This window comes from Barbus barbus, assembly GCF_936440315.1.
Source record: "Barbus barbus genome assembly, chromosome: 6".
Taxonomy (NCBI): Eukaryota; Metazoa; Chordata; class Actinopteri; order Cypriniformes; family Cyprinidae; genus Barbus; species Barbus barbus.
The window spans coordinates 17,920,834-17,943,156 of NC_136734.1; the positions used below are offsets into that span (position 1 = coordinate 17,920,834).

A 22,323-nucleotide genomic window follows, 5' to 3' on the forward strand; every position below is an offset into this window, starting at 1 on the left:
TTACCGACATCTGGCGAACATTTCATGTTAACAGCACCTTTAGAAATATATTTAATGAGTTTGTTTGCCCATGTAATCATTAGGAAATAGAGTAAGCTTATTTGACTTGCTGTCCACTGATGAGGGGCTTGATGAAGCAGCTTCAACTGGAGCTCTGATGTACCCCCCAGGGACTTGATATAAAGTGATTACAAAGGGCAAAGTACCTAAGATGAAGGTGGAGATTGGGGAGGTGGAGGGATGCTGGAACAGCTGAGACTGGAGAGAGGTAAACAGCTACTTTGGGTGTTGATTGAAAGATTAGATGGGCTCGCTCCTCCCTAACTTACGTTTAGCAACTTCATTTAATGAGAAAAATGGTGACATGTTCAATACTTATTTTACCCACTATATACAGTATATAAAGAGTTCAGATGCAAAAGCCTCTAAGTGCCATCTGAAATTTTCATCTAAAATGTGCATTGTTATCAGGCTCCTATGTTTAGGTTCAGTAAATGTATTCTAATGGCAATGTATATGTCCTTTTCTGTGCAATTAAAGTGAAATAGCTAAACAAATATAGAAGCCTGATAAAAATGCTCATTTTAGAAGAAAATTTCAGATGGAACTTACAGGCTTTTGCATCTGAACTCTTCAATATATATATTATACTTCAGGTACACTTTAAATATCTTGCATTTAATGACCGATATTATGACCATACAGTCCTCATCAATAGTGACATTAAAACACATTTTGGGCTTGATATTAAGAAATGTGCATTGAACACAAGTAGTACTACAAATAAAGTTTAATTATAGCATTTATATCAGTAAGTCAAGCGATATGTCAGTAAATATGTTAATAGATTTGAACTATAATAAATGCAATTTAAATATATTACTTTTTTACTAGGGTAATTTCCAAATGTTGAGGTAATTTTTATTAACGAAATACATCAGTCAGGATTGATGGGAAAGTACATGCAAAAAGTACACAAAAAGCGTGTGTGAGTGTACAAATGTTTGTCAAGAGAAGCAGTGTTCTGTAATTTAACGGCTCTAGTGAGGCTGTCACACAGAGTTTGTATTTGGAAGGAAACCTGAGCCCTGCTCTGCAGCCAGCGCTGAGGTCAGAGGTCACTGGCCCTGTCTAGTTAGGAATGCATTGTGTCATTTGGATAGTTCCAAACACGGCCCCCTTAAAATGCTTATTATTTCACCTCAAACACACTGAGCATGTTATTCCCATGCAAGCCTTTCCCCTGCAGTGATAACTGTCATGCAAGTCAAACAAAGACAAGCCTCTCTGGAGTGATGAATGCTGGCTTGCTGGAGACATACATTTCCATAAGTACAACAGCATGTAACCATGCATATATTCATATTTGTGCAGACGTATAGTATTTCATATCGCCTCTCCGCTAACCTCCTCTGTCTTTACGGGAGGCCCAGCTTAATTCTCTCAAAACATTTCCCTTTTGAAAAATGCTGGACCAAATAATGAACACAAGTGGTGCTGAGTCCCTAACTCCAATGCTTTCAAATGCAGAAAACACCCACCTCCACTATTCACTGAGAAACAAAACAAAACAGCCAGGTCTCATTCCTCATCTTAAGAGCAACATCTGTTAGCTAGTTCACCATGAGGGCCAATCAAACACAGTATCTGTTGTCATGCTGCTAAGCCCTGGGTTAGCTGAGACATTATGAAAATGTATGTATTACTTTGTAGTCGTTCTTGATGTATTAACCTTCTAAGGAAGATGTGGGTTAAGGAGACAGGATGATCATTTCCTGGTATTTATTTTCTCGTAAGCCTTATACCGTGGCACTTCGTCTAGTAAAGACATCACTCTCTGTCATAAAAGAGAAACACTAGAAGCCTCATGACAGTTCAAAAGAAGGAGAGTGTGTCCAGTAAACACACTTTTGCATTTCACTACTGGACTACATTTCCAATCATATACAATTTATTTTAAAAGCACAGTGGTTATTGTACATCCCAACACCACTCAGGCAGTTTTGTTGATATACTACAGAAGTTTGGAATAATTAAAGTTTTTAATTAAGTGTTTTTTCTCTTATGCTTATTAAGGATGCATTTATTTGATCAGAAATGCAGTAAAACTGTAATATTGTAAAATGTTGATACACTTTTAATATTTTTTTCAAATGTAATTTATTCCTCTGCTGGCAAAGCTGAATTTTCAGCAGCCATTACTCCAGTCTTCAGTATCACATGATCCTTCAGAAATCATTCTAATATTCTAATAACTGAAGATTAAAAACACAAGATTAAAAAAAAAAAAAAATCTTGAAGATTAAAAAAAAAGTAAAACATTCTCGTCATAGAAGTGATGTATTCAAGTCAGTATATGTATGAAATGTATTTTTCAACAATGTATTTTATATATTTACATATTTTTGAATAAATTACTCGATCTGAAAAAAATTGTTGTCATTTTATTGACCCATCTATCACTCCTTTGTGACTGAAAGCGAAAGACAGAGATGTGATAATGTTGCACAAATATAAAAAAAAAAAAAAACATGGCAGAGGGTGTGATGTTCCCTAGGCAGAACATTGATGATTAGTTGTGGTGGTGATGCTACAAGCCAACACAGCTGCCAATGAGATGCAGCACAGCGTGGAAACATCTTGTGTGGTACAGACCTCAAATTACCTGCTTCATTCCACACATATTCAGAAAACAACTCATAACATAATAAATATTCTTACAAGCAACATTACTGTGAGGATCACAGTAAAGAATCATTAATTTTTTACTTATAAGCATGCATCTTACTGGTTTATCTTGACTCAGACTAGTGAGAATACACCATAGTAAACCTACATAGTGGAATACTTGAAATGACATCATTTTTTAAATAAAAAAAGTCAAAAATGGAAAACGAAAATAAACTGTTGGGTAGTATCAAAAGGTGGCAGAGGTTCGCTTGTGAAACTATGGAAGCCAGCTCAGGGGACAAATCTAAGGAGAACAAATGATATAAGGTTTCCCTCCTAATAATTTCAGGAATTTCATTATTTCCTATGAAAATATTTGGCTGGCTTTTTGGCTACAGAAGGGGAAAAAGGGGTCAGGGAGTTTCATGGCGAGATAAGTCAGCTATAGAGTAAGTGCAAAAAGAACATGTTTTTTAAAACGTAGGCCTCTACTTTAATAAAAGTTCCACTACTGTAGGTCAAAGCCACCTAATCTGAGTTCAATTAAATTTAATCCACTGGCTCACTTACAAAAACACAACACAAATCAGATGTGGACGTAGGCCTACTACAAAAACAGCAGGCCAAAGTATGCATCTGTCCAGCCAAAGTATGCAGGCATCAGTGGTCATGTATTGCACAATGCTGCTCAGGATCATTTGAGGCTTTTTTCTCCTGATTCTGCTGAGTAGGGAAGTGGGTGACACTGGCAGTACAATGTTTGAAGCCACATAATGAATCACTAGGCTCACATTCGGAGGTGATCGTCTTTAAGAATGCCAAAATAGTCTTCCAGGATGTCTTAAAAGAAGCCAGTCCGTTCACATCTCCACATGTTGAGTAGAGGCTTGTGTCATGGGAAGGCTGTCCATTAAACAAGCAAAAAAAAAAAAAAGAGGGGGGGGGGGGGGGGGGGGAGAAAGCGCAGACGTCACTGCTGATCAGTTCCGCCTAGCTGCACTCAGAGTGCTCCAAGTGGTGTGTTGACGCATTTATATTTAATGCCTATTAAATGCGTGATTATGGCTTCATCCATTTACACCCATGTATTATTCATCTGAATCAGTAAAGACGGCCTTACATCCAGATGTACCGAGTGTGGTTTCGTGTAGAGCTGCTCGGGGCGGGTTGGCATGGCAGTGTTCACCAGTTGGCTGAGAGGGCTATAATTTTCTCAGCCTTTCATGGATCTTTTCATCAGCTCCAAGTACATAAGAGGAGTGATCAATCATCTATACAATTAGCATCATGCACTACCAGGCGTGAAGTTCACAGGCTCGTGGGATAATTTGTAGCTGACCTCTGCAGGAATAATATAATTCACAGACAGTTACCATAAAAGGGGATAGAAGAAAGGAGGATACATTTATGCAAGGTCTACGGAGAACTAGAACTGAAGTAGATAAAACATGGGAAATATTGTCCTGAAATATACAGTAAACAATCACTGTCACTGTAGCCTCTCAGAAAAATGTACAGCTTTAGTATGGATGTTCCTATGTACATCTGAGACCGTTTTCCACAGGACACACTTGCCCAAAGTCATTAAAAACATTCATTTCTGAATTCTCTATTCCTATGTCCTCCATTACTTCCAGCTTCTGTCATCAGTTATACTAGCCTCTCAGAAATATGGCTAATATGGTTCAAACAAAAGATGTTTTTTATTTTTATTTTGCCCCCATAATAAGTAATATTATTGCACCAAACCTTAGTAATATTATTGCACCAAAAATCTACATTTTTGAAATGCTTTTCAAATTTAAAAATTGCTTTTCCAACTTCTGATGGTTAAATAATAGTAAAAATAATAGTATAAAACATTTTTTTTTCTGCTGTGCCTTTAAGACACATTCAAATAGTGAATCAGTTCAATCTGTCCACTTCAATCATGTATTATCAGTGTATATATATAATTTTTTGGGGGATATAAATATTGTTGTTTATTCCTTTTTTTACAGTATGTGTACATATGTGCATATAAAAAGATTAAATATAAGTACTCCTTTTTTGTGAAAAACTATGGAGCCTCTAAAGGGACATGTTCATGGTTGGGGAAAAAAAAAATTAGTTGGGAGAGAAAATTATATTTCACTGCTTTCACGTTCTTGCAAATCTTCGCTTTCCCCCAAGAAACTTTGTGTTAGCTCACAAAAGTTTTATAATGGAAATAATAAGTCATTATTTTTGTAAGTGAATGCAAGCAAAGGAAAAAGAATTGATATAAAAGTTTTTCCTGAAAAATCTAAAAAGCACACTTTGATTATTTTAACAATTTTAGTTTTATCCATTAAACACTGTAAATCTGTAAACGTGTCAACAGTGGCGGTTTCAAAAATATTATCCTTAAAAATTATTTTAAAAAATCAGCCCTTTGAGCTATTTCAATTACATAAATCTAGAGATATACTGAATATTGAAAGCTGTATTCCCAGGCCTACATTCATGCTGACTCAACATGAGCTGTGTACCATCACATTTGATGCGGACAGCCAGACACACAAACACTGACACTGCAACAAAGCATCAGCATTATCTGGTCCTCATAAATCTCTCCCTTTATTTCAGAAGGCAAATATGTCAATTAAAGCTCTGAAACTAGTTAAATTGCAAGTAAGTGTGTCCAGTGCTGTTAATGCGGTGGAGTGGAAGTCCCCAATGAAAAGGGCTCTGCACACAAATTAATCAGCTGGCCTCACAGTGGCATGTTAAAGGACTATTTAATTACTGCAGTTTAAAAAGAGGAAATCCTTCTGTCCCCCGGGCTTAACTCTTTATCCAAACCTACTTCTGAACATCAGGGGTTGGGCCTTGTGGTTGTGTGCCTGACTTTGCATGCGATGAAGAGGGAGACAGATCTCCATTGCTTTTTTAGGTTTCCACTTGTGGAGACAGGTGGCTTCTCAAGCCTCCAGAAGAATAAAAAAGGCGCTAAGAGTGTGCTTTTCCTGTCCAAATCCTTGATAAGGTAACCAGCTAATAGCCATCTTAGTTTACAAGCCAAGTGGCTTAGATTATGCTGCAGAGTGAAGTCTCAAACAGGGCTAATAGAGAGATACTCTTATTATTAGAGTTGGATCTCCTCTTCAAGAGAGCCCTGGACAAAGCAGGAGAGCAAAGCAGGAGCAACATACCTTTGACTATTCGGAGACAAACTAGTATGCACTTGAGATATGCTGTTAGGAAAGCAATGCATTTTCTTTTCCCCCTGCAGTGTTGTGACCTTTGAATCCCAGTGATCGGCGAAAGCACTGCACCTCAAGCTAAATACTGCAATTCAGTTGAATTTATTCCTGAAATTCATGTCAATTCAGGTAGAGACGACTATGTTTATATAAAATCTGAATAATGTCTGAATCAAAACCAGTTAAAGAAGCGATGATGTCACTTTCTTTTTGACACTGAGAGCTCGTCTGAAGTGCTTGAAAATGAGACAGATGTACGGGTCTTGACTCATGCAATTATACAGACTTGACTCTTTTTTACACTGTCTCGCTCTACCATCGCTTCTCTCACCAGCTCTGCAGTCTTGGGGTGACCCAAAAGTAACATTTAAATGCATCAGCTTAAAGTGCATATAGAAATTGTGATGTCTTGGTCAGTGGTCCCTAGTGAAAAATAAATATATTTAGTTCATGCTAAATACGCTGCTTTACATTTTACAGTTTCACGCCCCTAAATATGACACTAAACAAAGTGAACTGTGATTGGTTGCTTTACATGTCTGTCAGACGTCCTCTTGGGCATTTTTTAGCCAATTAAATCGGCTATGGAGTCTGAACCTTCTGCCTTCAGTCTGAAGGTCTGCAAGACTAAGTTAGAACTAACACCGCTTTATAATAGCAACCTGTCTCTGAGCTATTTGCTTTAAGATAAAGGCAACTAAATTATTATTAGCTAAAACCCAATTCAATATATGACATACATTACTGAAAGAATACAGATATGAAAAACAGGTTAATAAAACCCAGATGTTCTGTTGAAAATTGCCGATTTTAAAGTTGACTGCAACATCTGCATGAGTCTTAGGCAAAAACAAATTCACCACAGCATTTGATTTCATTGTTCTGTTCTTGCACAACTCTTTGTTCATGCATTCTTGTACAATCAAAAAGGAATGTCAAATCACTTCGTTATGCAGCCTTCGGCAAAGCTCTCCAGACATACCATAATCAAATCAAAACAAGCAACAAGCTGGAGTGCCCTCCACTTGACCACACGCTCTAGTCTCATCTCACACACGAACACACACAAACGTCAACAGGACAAACTACAATTATGGCAACTAAAAAACAAATACAGTGAACTAAGGATCTGTAACCACAGACGGACAGGAAGCAGTATGATTGTGCAATTTTGCAAGCAGTACCATAATGCAATGAGGTTATAAACCTGGAACCAATATTTTAATTTATAGAACCTCTCAAAGCTAAGTGATGCCTTTTATAGATAATTTGTTCAGATTTACAGATATTGAATATGCAATCATTCAACCATATTCAGTTTCTGTTTCCTGAGAATAAAACGTTCATTTTGGACCTTGACATGCCTCTCTTTTTTTTCTCTCTGGCACAGATCTCTAGTTGTCCTTAAATACCCTTGTTTGTTCTGATTAAATACACAAAATTGCATTAAACGATAATCAGCGGTTTTGCTTTCAAGAATCTGCTGTAGACATACAGTGGGTTTCAAAAGTCCGCCTGTGAAGATGCTAAAGATGTAAAACAGTATTTTAATTACAAACACATTATCAACACAGCAATTTAATGATACGTTGTATTAGAAAAATTAACAAGAACTTTATAACCGTTTGGATGGATGCTTGTTTTCACCATGTGATTTAAGGTAATCACGAAAAAAAATGTAATTGCAGCTTTTTTACTTCAGAATTTTCCCACAATTCTAATGTAAACTGGGATTTATGAGAACACTGGAAATTTCAATATGTTAACGTTACTTGAAAAAAATATTACAAACCTACGGTCTCAGAACAATCTAGTTAAGGTTGCTCAATATATTCAAGTTTACTCAAGTAACTACATTTTTTTCTCACAATTCAGACTTTTTCTAGCAATTCTAATTGTGAGTTATAAACTCAGGATTGCGACATATACACTTGCGATTCAGAGAATTGTAAAATAAAAGTTAAAAGTTCTTTTTATTCCGTGTTAGAAAAAACAGTATTGCGAGATGTAAACTTAATTCAAAGAGAAAAAAAAGTTCCAAGATATTAACTCAGAATTACAACTTTTTTCACTCTAAACTCCAATTTGTTAACTTTACTTGAAAAAATCTTGTAAACTTATTGCCTCAAGAAAACTGAGAAGTGAACCCAGAGGAACTTAAATACACAGAGATGAACTAAAAGGTGAACAGGTGTGCTGATTAATCAATGTCTATGGCTGTGTCCAAATTCAGGGTCTGCATCCTCCTTAGGATCCTTCCTACCCGGTTGAAGGAGGAGGGATCCTCCGACGTCCGCAAAACCCGGAAGTCGGTGTTTGTGAATTTGGACAGCCTACCCTTCTTTCAGTTCCCTCCCTTACCCGTTGCTCATATCCTGTCGCCTAGCAACCGTGACAGCGCCAAGCAAGAAGCGGGAAAATGGACAAACAAAGAGTTATTCTCCTCATTTTAATTCTTTTGGAAGAAATAAAGCAATTAAATAAATTAAATACTTTCTTTGCTCGTTGTCGGAGAGTTTTTTATATCAGACTACAAGACAGTCACATCCAGGTAAGCCATTATAGCCTATTTTTATTTGTTTTTAAGTATTCTACTAATTTCTCCTACAAATTCATTGAGCCGAAGCATAAACTTTAGCTTGTTTTGTCAGAGAAACTCCTCTCCCACTCCGCTACCGCTCGCTTCGTCCGCCATTACGCTCTGCCGAAAAGAATTATGGGATAGGTAGGACGGGAAAGGATCCACCACACCCATCCTTCCAATTCGGGGAAAAGGAGGACGTATTTGTGGGCCGCATTTGAAGGATCCTACGAATTTGGACAGCCTTCGTCGCGGCGCTGTGACGTAACATCCTTCAAATGAGTACTCCGAAGGATGCAGACCCTGAATTTGGACACAGCCTTTGATACTGATGAGTGGCGGGAAACTAGAACAAAGGAAGCAGGAAGGTGATGTGAAACAACCTAAAAGTCCATGATAATGAAACTAAAATAGCATGACTGTAACACAATGTCACAAATGCACAAATGTCTCAAATCTTGTCAGTGTAATCTCAGACTTTTTAATGCCACTGTATGTCACAAAACTTGCTGAGTGTGTATGGCTACAGGAACTGTTGCTGAGAAAAAAGGAGAAGAGTGGAAAAGAGATCTTTGGTTTGTCCCACCATCCAGAGAACAAATACAGAGCTTTACCCCAACAGTATCCAGTGCCCCCACAACCTCAACATATTTCTGGAAGGTTCTTTTTCCTGAGCAGGACTCCCAGAAGAGTCTCTAATGCTGTAAGTAATAGTGTTGGAGATTCTGCTCTAAGCTGTGATTGGCTCCTCTGTTTGTCCAGGGGGACATAGTTTCCATTCCCACTTACTCTCTATCAAATCACTTTTATAAGTTTACAAAAAAGGAGAACTATGTCTAGAATCCCCTCAGTCTTCACATCTGGTCACCATGAGAGTAGTTCATGTCACCCACAGAGTAAAACGTGATTGGTTGCCGAGCTCTGATTCGGTGCCAAAATGGACTCCAGGGACACATGAAACACATAAGAACAGGCCTGAAACCCACTAGTACAGATACACCAAACAGTGCACACCAAACCATAGGGCCAAGACTCATCCTTCACCATGCTTTATTGTCCCTCAAACTGCATCCATCCCTGCATACGTTAATTCATGCTCCAGAACTCTGCCTCCGGTTCAGCAGTTAAGATGTTTTCAGGACGTCATGTCATAATACATGAATGGAACAGAATTAAAATAGCTGAAAGCTTCACACATAGGAATGAAAATTATAGTGCCCTAGAGTTTGTGTCTGGTACTTCCAAAATCTTTAAACAGCTATGAACTTCTAACCTTGAGCTTCAAAAGAAGAAGAAAATGTTGTACATGAGTCAATGAGAAATAAGAGTGTCCAAGATAAAGACAAATTGATCTTTAAATCAGGTTATATAATTCATGTTGGTTTCATATGGTTTTGACTAAAAATGTCATGTGGTGTAACCATCAAGTAAAAAGATCTAACATATATTCTTAAAAATAAATGTGCTTCACGATGCCATGGAAGAACCTTTTTGTCTAAATGGTTCCATAAAGAACCTTTAACATCTGAAGAACAATTCTGTTTCACAAAAGGTTCTTTGTGGAGAAAGAAGGTTCTTCAGGTTATAAAAAGGTAAGAACGAGATGGTTCTTTAAAGAACCTTTGACTGAATGGTTCTTCTATGGCATTGCTGTGAAGAACCTTTTAAGAACCTTTACTTTTAAGTGTATATTTTGCTTACACCTTAAATTACATGTACACATGGTACGTGAAATGTTTTTATGTATGATTAGTTCATAAATGTCATCATCAGATTTTGGGGAGTCACACCACATTATATTTTACAACCTGAGATAATCTAGCCTTGCCATAAAAAGTAATTAATAATGGCATCCTTTTAAGGTTTTTTCTTCATTATGATATTAGGACAGTATCATCCTAAAATGTTTGACTTTATGGCCCCCCAAAAAACTGCATTTTAAAGTATTTGTGAATAAATTAATAGGTAATATTAACAATTTTAAAAAAGGAGCATTATAAAAGCATTTTGAGCTGATAAAGCCTGCTGTATCATATTTAGTACACAAATTTCTAAGGTCTCTAAATTATGACAATGATCAAAACTTTGCTGAAAAACCTGTAGTACACAATAGACTACATGCCTTCTGTCATCTGATTGATCGTTTTTGCTCTTTTTTTGCAAGTAAAAGGCCATTTAGTATAATTCTAAAAAAAATTCCACATTTAGGCTGTGGTTCGTGTCTTTTTGCTGTGAAATCTTTAACGATTTTCATAAAGTTAACATTAGAATAATTTATATTGTTAGTAATATTTCAAGATGAGCACTTGCTGGACTGCAACTTACATTTATTTGATTATCCTTACATCAATTAAGTGAATTAATTGACAAAAATTAAGTTACAAATATGATACTAAAGGCTTTTGAGGAACGTTTATTTGTAATATCTTTGCATTTGTTTAGTTTATATTTATATCATCTTTCAATAATCATTGCAATACAATTAAAACTACAGCATAAAGCATTTAAACAGCATCTTAAGACATATTATTGGGAGATATAGAGCAACAATTGATATGATTATGAAGTTTAGTTAAGTAGTTAGCTAGACTGTTGCAAAGGCTGAATTATATTATGAGTTATCACACATTCCTAATAAATTCTGGCATATAAATATCAGTAACTGCACCAAATTACATATTGTTGCTCAGTTTGGGCCTCTGAATAAAATTGAGTTTGAGCTCCATTTTCTATATCATACTATATGAGCCATGCAATCTTTATTAGATGTTGTTTTAAATAAAGTGCTCCTTTTAAAAAAAATATTTTTCTGACTATTATTTTGTATGTCTGGCTTTACAGAGTTAAGCTGTATTGGATATAGTCTGTTACTTGCACGATTAGTGAATAACTGAACTAATTAGTCAGTTTTCAGCATTTTGTGCGTCACTGAATAAGTCTGAAATAGCAGTTGAGAGTTACCTGTGGGGTGATGCAGGATTAAAGCACGTCTTGGTGACATCAGTGATGTTGGGGTTGCAGCAGTCCCCATGATCGTAATAGAAATTGTCCCAGTTACACTCTGGGTCACAAACCCCGTTCCCCTGCTTGTATTCGGGGCAGCGTGCGATCTGCCTCTTACAGTATCCAGCATCGAAGCCAGTAAGAGTATGGTTACATTCTGGATCGCACTCCTCATCGCCCACTTTGCTGATATCACAGTTGGCCAGTATTAGGCGGTTACGTAAGGATGAGTTGTAGACGTTGTGAACGGTGCGCTCCCAGGAAATGTTGTAGACGCGGAAAGCATTGTTCAAGTGCTGGTGCTGAAGGTTGATCTGGTGGTCTGTAATCGTCGGCCACCGCCCGTCATCGTCGTAAACGTTTATCACTCGGTAGCGCACCGTCTTGGGTTTGCGGAAGCTCCAGAGCTGGTAGTAGTTTGTAATCACCTCCACATTGTCACACACCGTCTGTCCGCAAGGTGGAGGTTTCAAAGCAGCATCGCTGAGGACAGCCGCTAGGTTCCGGTCTGAGTCCTCCAACCGGGGGAAATTGCCATCTTTCACCGTCAGCCACCGTCTTGACATGTTCTCAAAGTTCTCATGGATGACCAGCTGAGAGAGGTCACCAAACTGACTCAAACTGTGACCCATGTATCTAATGATTTCACGTTGGCTCAGAGCCCGATGCCACAAGCTCAAGTGTTCCATCGTTCCCCTGTAGTTGTGGTTTAATGCATTGCCACCGATCATGAGCACCTTGCACTTCTTGGTAAGGGGGCTAAAAATCTCACCCGATTGATCTCGACTTACAGCAACCTGCGCCCCGTTTACATACAGCTTCATAAAGAGACCGTTGTAGGTGACGGCCACGTGTGACCATTGATTGGGAGTGTAGGGTGCATTGGAGGTGATTGTGGTGAGCTTGTGGGCTCGGTCTGTCTTGAGGGAGAAGAAGACACGAGGGTCACGGTTGGCTTGGTCGCTGATTGCTTTGATGCCAAGTAACCATCCTCTATCGCTGGACGCGTAGAAGCATTTATCATAGAGACCTGCGGGAAGATGACAGGTATTAGATACTAGAACAAACAGAGAATTATGTACAGTGTGGTCCCACAAAACCAACAATTTGAGTGAAAATGAAAAAAATGTACATGAATTTTATAATTTTACAGTATCTGGTCTTAGTGTTGCTTTAATGACAGACGTTTTCAAGCTCTGTGAACTCCACACGTAAAATCTGATATTCATGTTCTCCAGCAATTGAAACAAGAACATCTGACTAATTAGTGACACAAATAGTGCAGAATTTTATATATTTCTTATTCATTTTCATCACATTGCTACGTTATATTTTTTTCAAAATATTAAAACTTTATTTTATTTATTTAACTTTATTTGTTTGCCATTCAAAAGTTTGTGGTCAGAAAGACTTTTTAATTATTATAATTTTTTTTTAAAGAAGTCTCTCATGCTCACCAAGGCTGCATTTTTTATAAAGTAAACACAGTGAATATTGTGAAATATTATTACAGTATAAAATAACTATTTTCTTTTTTTTTGACACACTTGAATATGTAATCTATTCCTATGATGGAAAAGCTAAATTTTCAATCTAGTGTCAGATGATTTTTCAGAAATTGTTGTAATAAACTGATTTGGTGCTCACATCTTTCATTATTATTATATTGAAAACAACTGCTTAATATTTTTGTGAAAATACATTGTGATACGTTTTAGGGTTTTGTTGAGTAGAAAATTCATCTTTACTGTAACTTTTGATCAATTTAATGCATCCTTGCTGAATAAAAGTATCAATTTCTTTCAAAAAACAATATAAAAATATGGATTTTCAATATCCCTAATATTAAACCTTTCTGTTCAGTAAATTTGACTTTGAATTGCAGATTTTCATTGTGTTCTTTTACACTTCCCTATATCTTTTATCAGGTTTTCTGCTCAATAAATGCTAGACACAAATAACACATATAGATTTATCCAGAATGAAAGGTGCACAGTAGTAGTTCAGCGAACTGCCTGACGCAACAGCACATACGCAAGTTACCGCAGCCTGATGTGGAGAGTGACGAAAAACTGTATGTGTTTGTCCAGAAAAATGGGGAACACAACATGGTTCCCATGATCAAATCATTGCAGTCCAAGGACTACAGGCCTATGAAAAAGCATCTGCTAGCAATCAGGCCCAGACAGTGTGGTCTTGTATCAACAGAGCAAAGGTTACTTGAATTTTCAGTCTATTTTCTTGAAATGTGCCTGAGCAGTAGGGATGTTTGAATCAAAAATGGTCCTTTTTCGGCACAGTCCATATTATGATAGGGGCTCTAAAACCCTTTCTTCCTGTTTCGTTTGGAAACCATGCGCTGAGCAACAGAAGGAAACGTATTCTAACATTTAATGGTTACACGTCCTTCATAATCGAGTGTGTAAAAGTGGATTTCATAGGAATCACTGTATTTCAATACTGCAGAAATCAGATATAGGGCATATTCTAAATTTTGAAGTATTACATTTCATTTAAAGTTAATCGAACAAGTCCTACAAATCCACATGAGCATTGCTGCTTAATCCAGCGAGCTGCTGAGCAATGAAACCTGAAGTCGTAGATGGAAAGTGAGGATCTGTGACCCTCATTCTGTCTTCCCTCATTCTCTCGTCTCTCACAGCGGATAGAAGTGTGTTTGTTAGAAGTAATTGGTGAAACTCAGGGTGAATAAGCAGTAAAGTGTTACCAGGGTAGCAGAGGAAAATATTACTATGCTAGATTACTACTTAAACTATGTAACATAACTCCAAATTTACACATGCCTCTGCAACAGGGAAACACATTTGGACCGAACTGCTTCAATCCATTTACTGAAGCTGAATGCATGAGGATCTTTCGACCGCTAGGACTGACCACTTTAAAGAGATCATTCATTCAGGAGCACCTTACTAAAGAGCAGACAGGAGCATGTACTTCCCTCTCACTTCTATAGGCTGCCAGCAGAACCGCTGCCAGCATCTATAAAAATAAATTGTGCCATAAAACTGAGGAAATTACAATCTGTGAAATCCTGGAATGAGACCACTAAGTGGGAAATAACAAACAGGTACATTTCTTGCCAGCACCGAACTTTAGACATGCAATGGGCTCAGTATAGGGAAAGGGATGGCTTTCAATGAATGATCGCTAGATGCACTAGAAAATGCTAATTTTATACTGATCACAACTGAGATTTCATTAAACTCATCAGTGCATAATAAATATCGTACACAGCTTTAACTGAGATAATGCATTAAATACTAATGTATGATCAACAGCGTCGAGAAAAAGTCTTGCATGCAAATACAAATGCTGCTTGCTTTGCAAATGAACTTACTTTATGAAATCAATCCAGTCATTAAACTAAGTACATGCTGAAGTTAAAATGTAATTTTGGAAATTATTGCAGCTGGCTCCTCGTGTCGAATATGGCGTTCTGTCTAATCCTTTCCAATATTTCAAGAAAGCATCCATTTTGAGTTCATTCAATCTCAGTATCCAGCACCATGGACAGTGCACTAAAAAGTGAGCATTACGAAATGAAAGACAAGTGCAGCAGCTGTTTGGAAAAATTGATATACACCTGTATTGTCTATACTTTTATTAAAACATCTGTAAGGATATATTGAATGTTGAATTTTCTTACGTTTAAAATGCAAACATATACATATATATGCAAACATATATATATATATATATATATATTTAAATTATATTTCCACGCACACAGTATCAAGACAGAATGTTATTTATCAGTACAATAGGTAACACTTTACAATAAAGTTCCAATGTTAGTTAACAAGGACTACCATAAAATTAAACTATTTCTAAAACATTAATTCTAACATTTTACTATTAAAATCAAAAGCTAACTATGAACTATGAACTAACAAGGAACAGTTGTATTTTTATAAACTATTGTAAACAAAGATGAATTTATATTGTATACATATTTAATTTCAATTTATATATCATTTTTATTTATTACTATATTTTTATTAGCCTATATCTATTAATATATTTATTAACATATTTGAAAATTAATCACATCTTCTCACAAAGTATCTATACCACTGTAGAAACATGAAATATCTGTTAACAACCAAACATAAATCATCCTGTTTAGTAACATGATAACTGAATATTTAAATCTTTTATGGCTATCATTACAAACCTCTAAGTGGTGCTATTGACAGTTTTATGAGGTGCTTATTAAGTTACTGTAACGTGCCATAAAATATCCCATCCCACTGTGTACTACACAGAGACCTCAATGACAACAATGAAAAGCAAATGTACGAATTTACATCTAAAATCAGACTGCGTACAACTTCGGACGAACAGTTGCCGCGTTACGTCAGCAGACATACTGTAAAACTGTAAAATGTCATCTGTCTGAGAACAGGCTCAGCGCCTCTCTGTGCGCTCTTGCATCTGAGGATCTGATTGACTGAAAGCAGGAGTTCGTTCCATGATGTTTTGTGGCAAGGACTGTAATATCTTTACAAGAACAAGCAATAACAAAACCACTTGAAGAAAGGATGGACAAGGCACTAGTTTTATAGCTTCCTCCATCTGGACAGACACTTAAAGCATTTCCTTATCATAATCCTATATCTGAAGAATCCTGATTCCAAAACAGCACATATTTGTGGGTTAAAACCCAACAGCAGATATACGAGGGCCACAACTTTGACAGACCGCAAACATTTAATGCTTTGTTTAAAACAAAAATTGCTGAACAACACTATTAGATGCGCAGTTGGAAAAGCTATATAAACTCTGCCAGCGCCCCCTCGTTGCTTCTTAATGTTACTGTGACTAAGGAGATCATTTTGAGGACAGAGGAGTGGACTAATTTTAGATGACTCACTGACAAGATGTATTCAATCAATCCATTATCATGCAGCTCTCTGGAGATATAAAGCTTATTTAAAGACGACGTAGCCAACTGTATATAATTACATTAATTTGCAATGTCCTGAGTCTACAATTTGCCATTTAAATTGTGCATCTTGAAATCTATCACTGAATTGCATGTGCATGACTCTGTAATTATTTTATTATTTATACCTCATATATATATATATATATATATATATATATATATATATATATATATATATATATATATATATACACATGTAACCCTGGACCACAAAACCAGTCTTAAGTATCACGGGTATATTTGTAGCAATAGCCAAAAATGCATTGTATGGGTCAAAATTATCGATATTTCATTTATGCCAAAAATCATTAGGATATTAAGTAAAGATCATGTTCCATTAAAATATTTTGTAAATTTCCTACCATAAATATATTAAAACTTACATTTTTAATTAGTAATATGCATTGCTAAGGACTTCACTTGGACAGCTTTAATTAAAGGCAATTTTTATTTTTTTGTACCCTCAGATTCCAGATTTTCAAATAGTTGTATCTCGACTAAATGTTGTCCGATCCTAACAAACCATACATCAATGGAAATCTTATTTATGATGTATAAATCTCAGTTTTGAAGAATTGACACTTATGACTGGTTTTGTGGTCCAGGGTCACATATTTTATCTTGTAATATTTTAACTTGGATATAAATTGAACATTTTACATGTGATCTATGTAAGACTTTTTGTCTAATATTTGAGAAAAATAAGAACTAAGCATGTGGTTATTTTGTAGATTTCTAATGACATCCATGTTAGAAAAACTAGGAGGGAGTTTGGTAATTAGCTGAAGTTATCAAAACTATCCCTTTACATATAGGCTATTTTTTTTAAAAAAACTACACGAGGGTTCGCATTTTATTTAGCCTTTTACTGACCCCCAAGAATTTTAGAGAGAAAATAAAAATGATTTGATCTGTATATCATTACAGTACATTTTCGTTTATGTTCGCACAAAACTGCGTGCTTACAGGGGTTCACGGGGTGCACGCAGGATTCATAAACCTACTCCACGGGTATTACGCTCTCTGTTGGCTGGAAAAGGGATGGGGGGAGAAATCACATAGATTTGTTTGAAGAAAAAAAACTAAATACAACCGAGCAAATACATCATCCCCATAAGAATAATGCGTAATGTGCGTAAGCAGAGATTTTTCAAGGGAAAAAAAACGTACGTATTTTTTTTATTCGATTGTAAACTGCAAGCTCTTCGTTAGTGGTACGTGCACTTTCAAAGCACATTTTAAAATCAAATAGCCTATAATTATAAACAGGCATACATAAAGACTAAAGAAAAATAAGCACCCGCTGTAGTGTTCAGTTTGGTATATAGGGTGTATATGTAGTAGGCTATTTAGTGCAGAGCAGAGCAAGGAACACTGTAGCCTATGCATCAAAGGGATGACGTATTTGTTTAAGCGATTTCTGACACACACACACACACACACACACACACATACACACACACGTAATCATACAGCATCATACAAACAAATGTACAGATTACGCCACTATCGTTTTTTTCTCTTTTTCTTAAAGACACTTTAAAATGCAGTTTTAAAGGTTTTACAAATAAAAAAGTAAATTAACAGTAAATAAACAAATAAAATTCTTTAAACGCCAGCACACCAACAAATACGATATTTAGGGTATTGCAGTTGCTATACATCACCTCCACGAGCCGTTCAAAGATGAACAACTAGAAAGGCGGTTTAAATCGGAAAGATGCTACCAAAAGTTGGGTGGCGATAACCTGCCAAACGCATGCAAAACCCAAGAGAGTTTTTGCTCGTAAACAACCAGAGCAAAGAAGCATCTCTAGAGAGATCGGTTATTTGTTAACTATTCTCGGTGCATGCTCGCGTTAGCTCATAAATAGTGAAAGTGGTATAAAGAAGTGCCAGTGGCAAGTGTTTATGCAACTATTTGCACACTGGAGGTGATTTATTAAGCGCGGGCATGCAGCAGTTACACTATGAAATGATTTCTGCATTGAATATAATAATATAAAGTCATAATTAAACAAATCAAACCTCCGATAACAGCTGAAGAGCGCTGCCCACCCTCAGGTTTTATCCACATTTCCAGCGTGAAATTGCCCCTTGGCACCTCTGCATTGGGTTTCAGACGCAGTTGGTCTCCTCGACCGGTAAAGTAAACAGCCCTCCGCCGACCTGGGCTGCTTTCCCCCGCCTGTGACAGGCGAGGGGAGCGCCGATCTATCCCGGGAAGTGAGCGTTTGCCCCGAGGCAGGCGTGTGGCACAAGGTCCTGGGAAGGTACTTCTGGCTTCCCTGATGCGTACCAAGTCTCTTTTAGACCTTACAATTCGCCGTGGAGTCCCACACTCAGATCCCAAGCACACGATAAAAAGCAAAAGGCATAGGAGCCAAGTGCAAATGGGCAAAAGTTTCATTTTCAAGTGGAGAGAAGAGATTTTGTCAATGGATAGGGGATTTGATTATTTCAAAATACTAAATAGCGCTCGTCTTTGGAGATCTCTCCCGGTCTTTTGCTTTTACAAAAGCCTGTCAAGACGCGTATTCAATACCAACCAAGACGGCAATGCTGTCTTATTTTTTTCCTTTATAATGTTAAGCCACGACCCCCTTTCCTTGCCCCTTTCAAAGACACTTCAACACAGATTGAGGGGGGAAAGGAATATGTTAATTCACCCAAGTGCTCCACCTTCCCAATTGAATGGATCCCATTAAACTGCAGGGATGACTGAGTAATCAATCAGTGTGGAGAGGTCAAAATCATTTCCCTTTCACTTTTTTCTTCATCCGCATTTCAAATCAACTTGGCAAAAACGCGTTGCTCAAACACATCGCATGCACAACTCTAGGCGCATGTGGATGAGTGTTTGAAGGGGGTCAGTGGCGAGACCGGCGTGCATTTCTATTCTTACGAGGGATTCACGTACATTAAAGTTGAAAAAACACCTCACATCCCCGGGCTCAATCGAACAGTGCGACTGGAAAGAAAAAGACAGGATTTGTCAAATGCTACATGTTTCGGACAACTCTCGCTCGTTACGTCACATTGTTTTTATCTGTAAGAAAGCATATAGTGCTAATAGCCGGGTTCATTCTGACAGAAGTCGCAGGTAACCTGCTTGCTGTTTTGTTTCTCAGTGCGTGTCTGAACCGGGACGGTGTTTTTATTTTGCGCACCGCTGCGTTGAGAACCCTCTAGCGGCTACACCGCGAACTCTCAATAAAAACCACAAGAAAAAACAAAATATGGTCAGGCACGTTAAATATTTGTATTGTTCTTTCCTTTGTCCACATCGACCTATTAACGCGCGCAGCGCTGGCTGAGGAGGCAGACTGACAGAAAGCCAAACGCATGCTGATGGCGAGAACGAGAAGATACAGTAAATGTAAGATTTAAAGAAAATGATGCTTTTGTGTGGTTAATGATAATGTATGTGTAAATAACGACTTTAAAGATGAAAAGCTGACACTAAGGAGCATTAACGACGTTAATTCAAATAATAACAGTAATAAAATAAAAAGGCAAGTGTTTTAGTTTTCTTTCTCCACAAGGATGCCTTTGTGCAGTCTCCAGTTAATATTTTTCGATTTATTTTTCATGTTTTTTTGTATTTGCAATTCTATAGGCTAAATAAATAAATAAACAAATACACTCATAAATGACATCATCCTTTCAGGATGAACTCTAAAGCACAAGTAAATGTTTTTTTTTTAATTATTATACTTAATCTTATATTTTATTTTTCTAATAAACACCTTATTGTGACCTTAAATACACAGATAATGGATAAATGAACAGTAAAACTGCCTTCAACTCTATTGCTTAAAAAACACACTTAACACATTCTTTGTTTAAGAATAAATTTAGGTTTTAAAATATTTTGTAGCACTGATGAATAATAGGAAGCATACAGGTAGTGACAGATCTGATTACACATGTGACACCTACAACAAGAGTATCAAAGCATTTCCAGCCAGACTCTTCTTATTGCTTTTCCTTATTGAATGCCAGCAGCAGAGGGAGCCTGGAAAATGACTGAATGCACTTCCTACATTGTCTGCTCCTGATCTCAGTGTTCTGGTTCTCACAGTTGCAGAAGGACTCCTTGCAAACATGTGACGTCAATACTGCCGAATATCAATGGGCACTGGTGCTAAAGGACCAGCGGGAAACCTGGGGTGAGCCACTATATAGCCCCTCATTCGGCAGGTTCTTACCTCAAAGTTACTTTCAACCATTCTTATTCAGCAGGATGTCCAAATCCTTTGCTCAGGAAGGTTTTACAGTGAGACTCCAAAGTACCTCAACTCTTATCACTTAAAATAGATGCAGGCTTGCTAATAAAACTCAGGAGGCAAAGCAATGAACTACAAACATATTTCTGAAGTGTATATACACTTTGGCATAATACGTCCTGTCTAAATGATGGTATAACTTGTTATTTGTCCAAACCAATTTATTAGTTCCTTTCAACCGTTTTGCAATTGTCTAGTTTGGTAAAATGTTTATTGTCCCTGCTAATGAACTCATACAAAGCAACCGATTGGTTTTACTGTGCAGAGAGAAAGCTGCATTTATTGTTCCTTATTTATTATGAACAACAACAACAAATAAAGGACAGCAAACAAAACATCTAAAGTTGAAAGAGTGTTTTAATGAGTTTACAGTTTTAATATTTGCTCAGGATACATGCACATAAAAACATATTATATAAAAGTGCACAATGAATGCCCTGGCGCTTTGGATAAAAACATTTGCAGCATTTTACATTAAATTATTAAATCTTATAGCATATTCTAAATAGAGTTCTCTCCGTATCTGACTGACATCTGATTTTGAAATATAAAAGTCAATTTATATATATATATATTTTTTATCTCTAGGCTGTTCGCAAAAAGTTAACATGAATTAATTGTAAACCTATTGGAATATCCAAAATATGTGAAGAAAAATATTCCATTAAAATATCTGGTTATTTATTTGTGATTAAACATATATATAGTCAATATACTTTTAGTCAATATATTTTATTATTAATTAATTATTTTATTATTTTGTGCCCTCTTATGTGAGATATAGATTAATTTGTTAATTTCCCACAAGGGTTGCAACTTTAACTTCTTGTATTAAATTCAATATTATGATCATCCTTTTTTTCAATGTTAATATATAATGCAATAAATATTCATGTGTAAAGAAAAAAAAGGCATGCAGGTTTGTGGTGGTTTTTCAGTATTTGCAACAAGATTTGTGCAGTCAAGTATGATTTTATCATATATCTGCTCTGGTTTTGCTATTGCACTGAAGAACAGTGACTCACTGCCTTGCATTCAGCATTTTTAGTGGGGTACTCACTGCATTAAAGAAATTAAACTTTACAAATCATTCCAAGATAATGTTAAGAGAGCTCTGCACAAGTCCTGTATTGTGATTAATAGCGGGTTGCGTAGACAGCTGAAGATGTCATCAATGACGCACACATCCTGGTTTTTACTCTCTGCCTGTTCCCTCATCTGCAATCAGGAAATGCAAGTCAGTTCATTTGAATTGATCCTGGCTTGTCTCCTACCTGAAGACCTACTACAACTAAAAGTCTAAGAGCAATTGCCCAAACACTTAATCTTTCTGCTGAGGCCTAAGGATTTTGTGACGTATTCGATGCTCCCTCAACACTGGAATTTTTTACTTAGTCTTTTATACAAGACCGTGATTTTCTCTTTTACACCAACACTGCCTTTGCTTTAAATGCAAATACATATGAATAATCTTTGTGAATAATCTTTGAATAATCAGGGCTGGGCTGGATATAAGCTTTAATATTGTGTAATAAAAACTAAACAAAATCTCTCATCCTAGTAATTGGGCCATTAACAGGTATAATG

At 36.6% G+C, this 22,323-nt stretch overlaps 1 protein-coding gene across 1 annotated transcript in view; it reads right to left on the reverse strand.

Moving 5' to 3' along the window:
- Window positions 1–18,857, reverse strand: part of LOC306871412 (pappalysin-1-like) — a gene marked incomplete at both ends in the record, with an annotated part of 88,457 nt that extends 69,600 nt beyond the window's left edge. Inside the window, 2 exons of the mRNA XM_079419318.1 lie at window positions 11,437–12,508; window positions 18,476–18,857. Coding sequence (XP_079275444.1) covers window positions 11,437–12,508; window positions 18,476–18,857 — 1,454 coding nt within the window. The remainder of the gene's footprint in view (window positions 1–11,436; window positions 12,509–18,475) is intronic.
- Window positions 18,858–22,323: the final 3,466 nt, after the last annotated feature.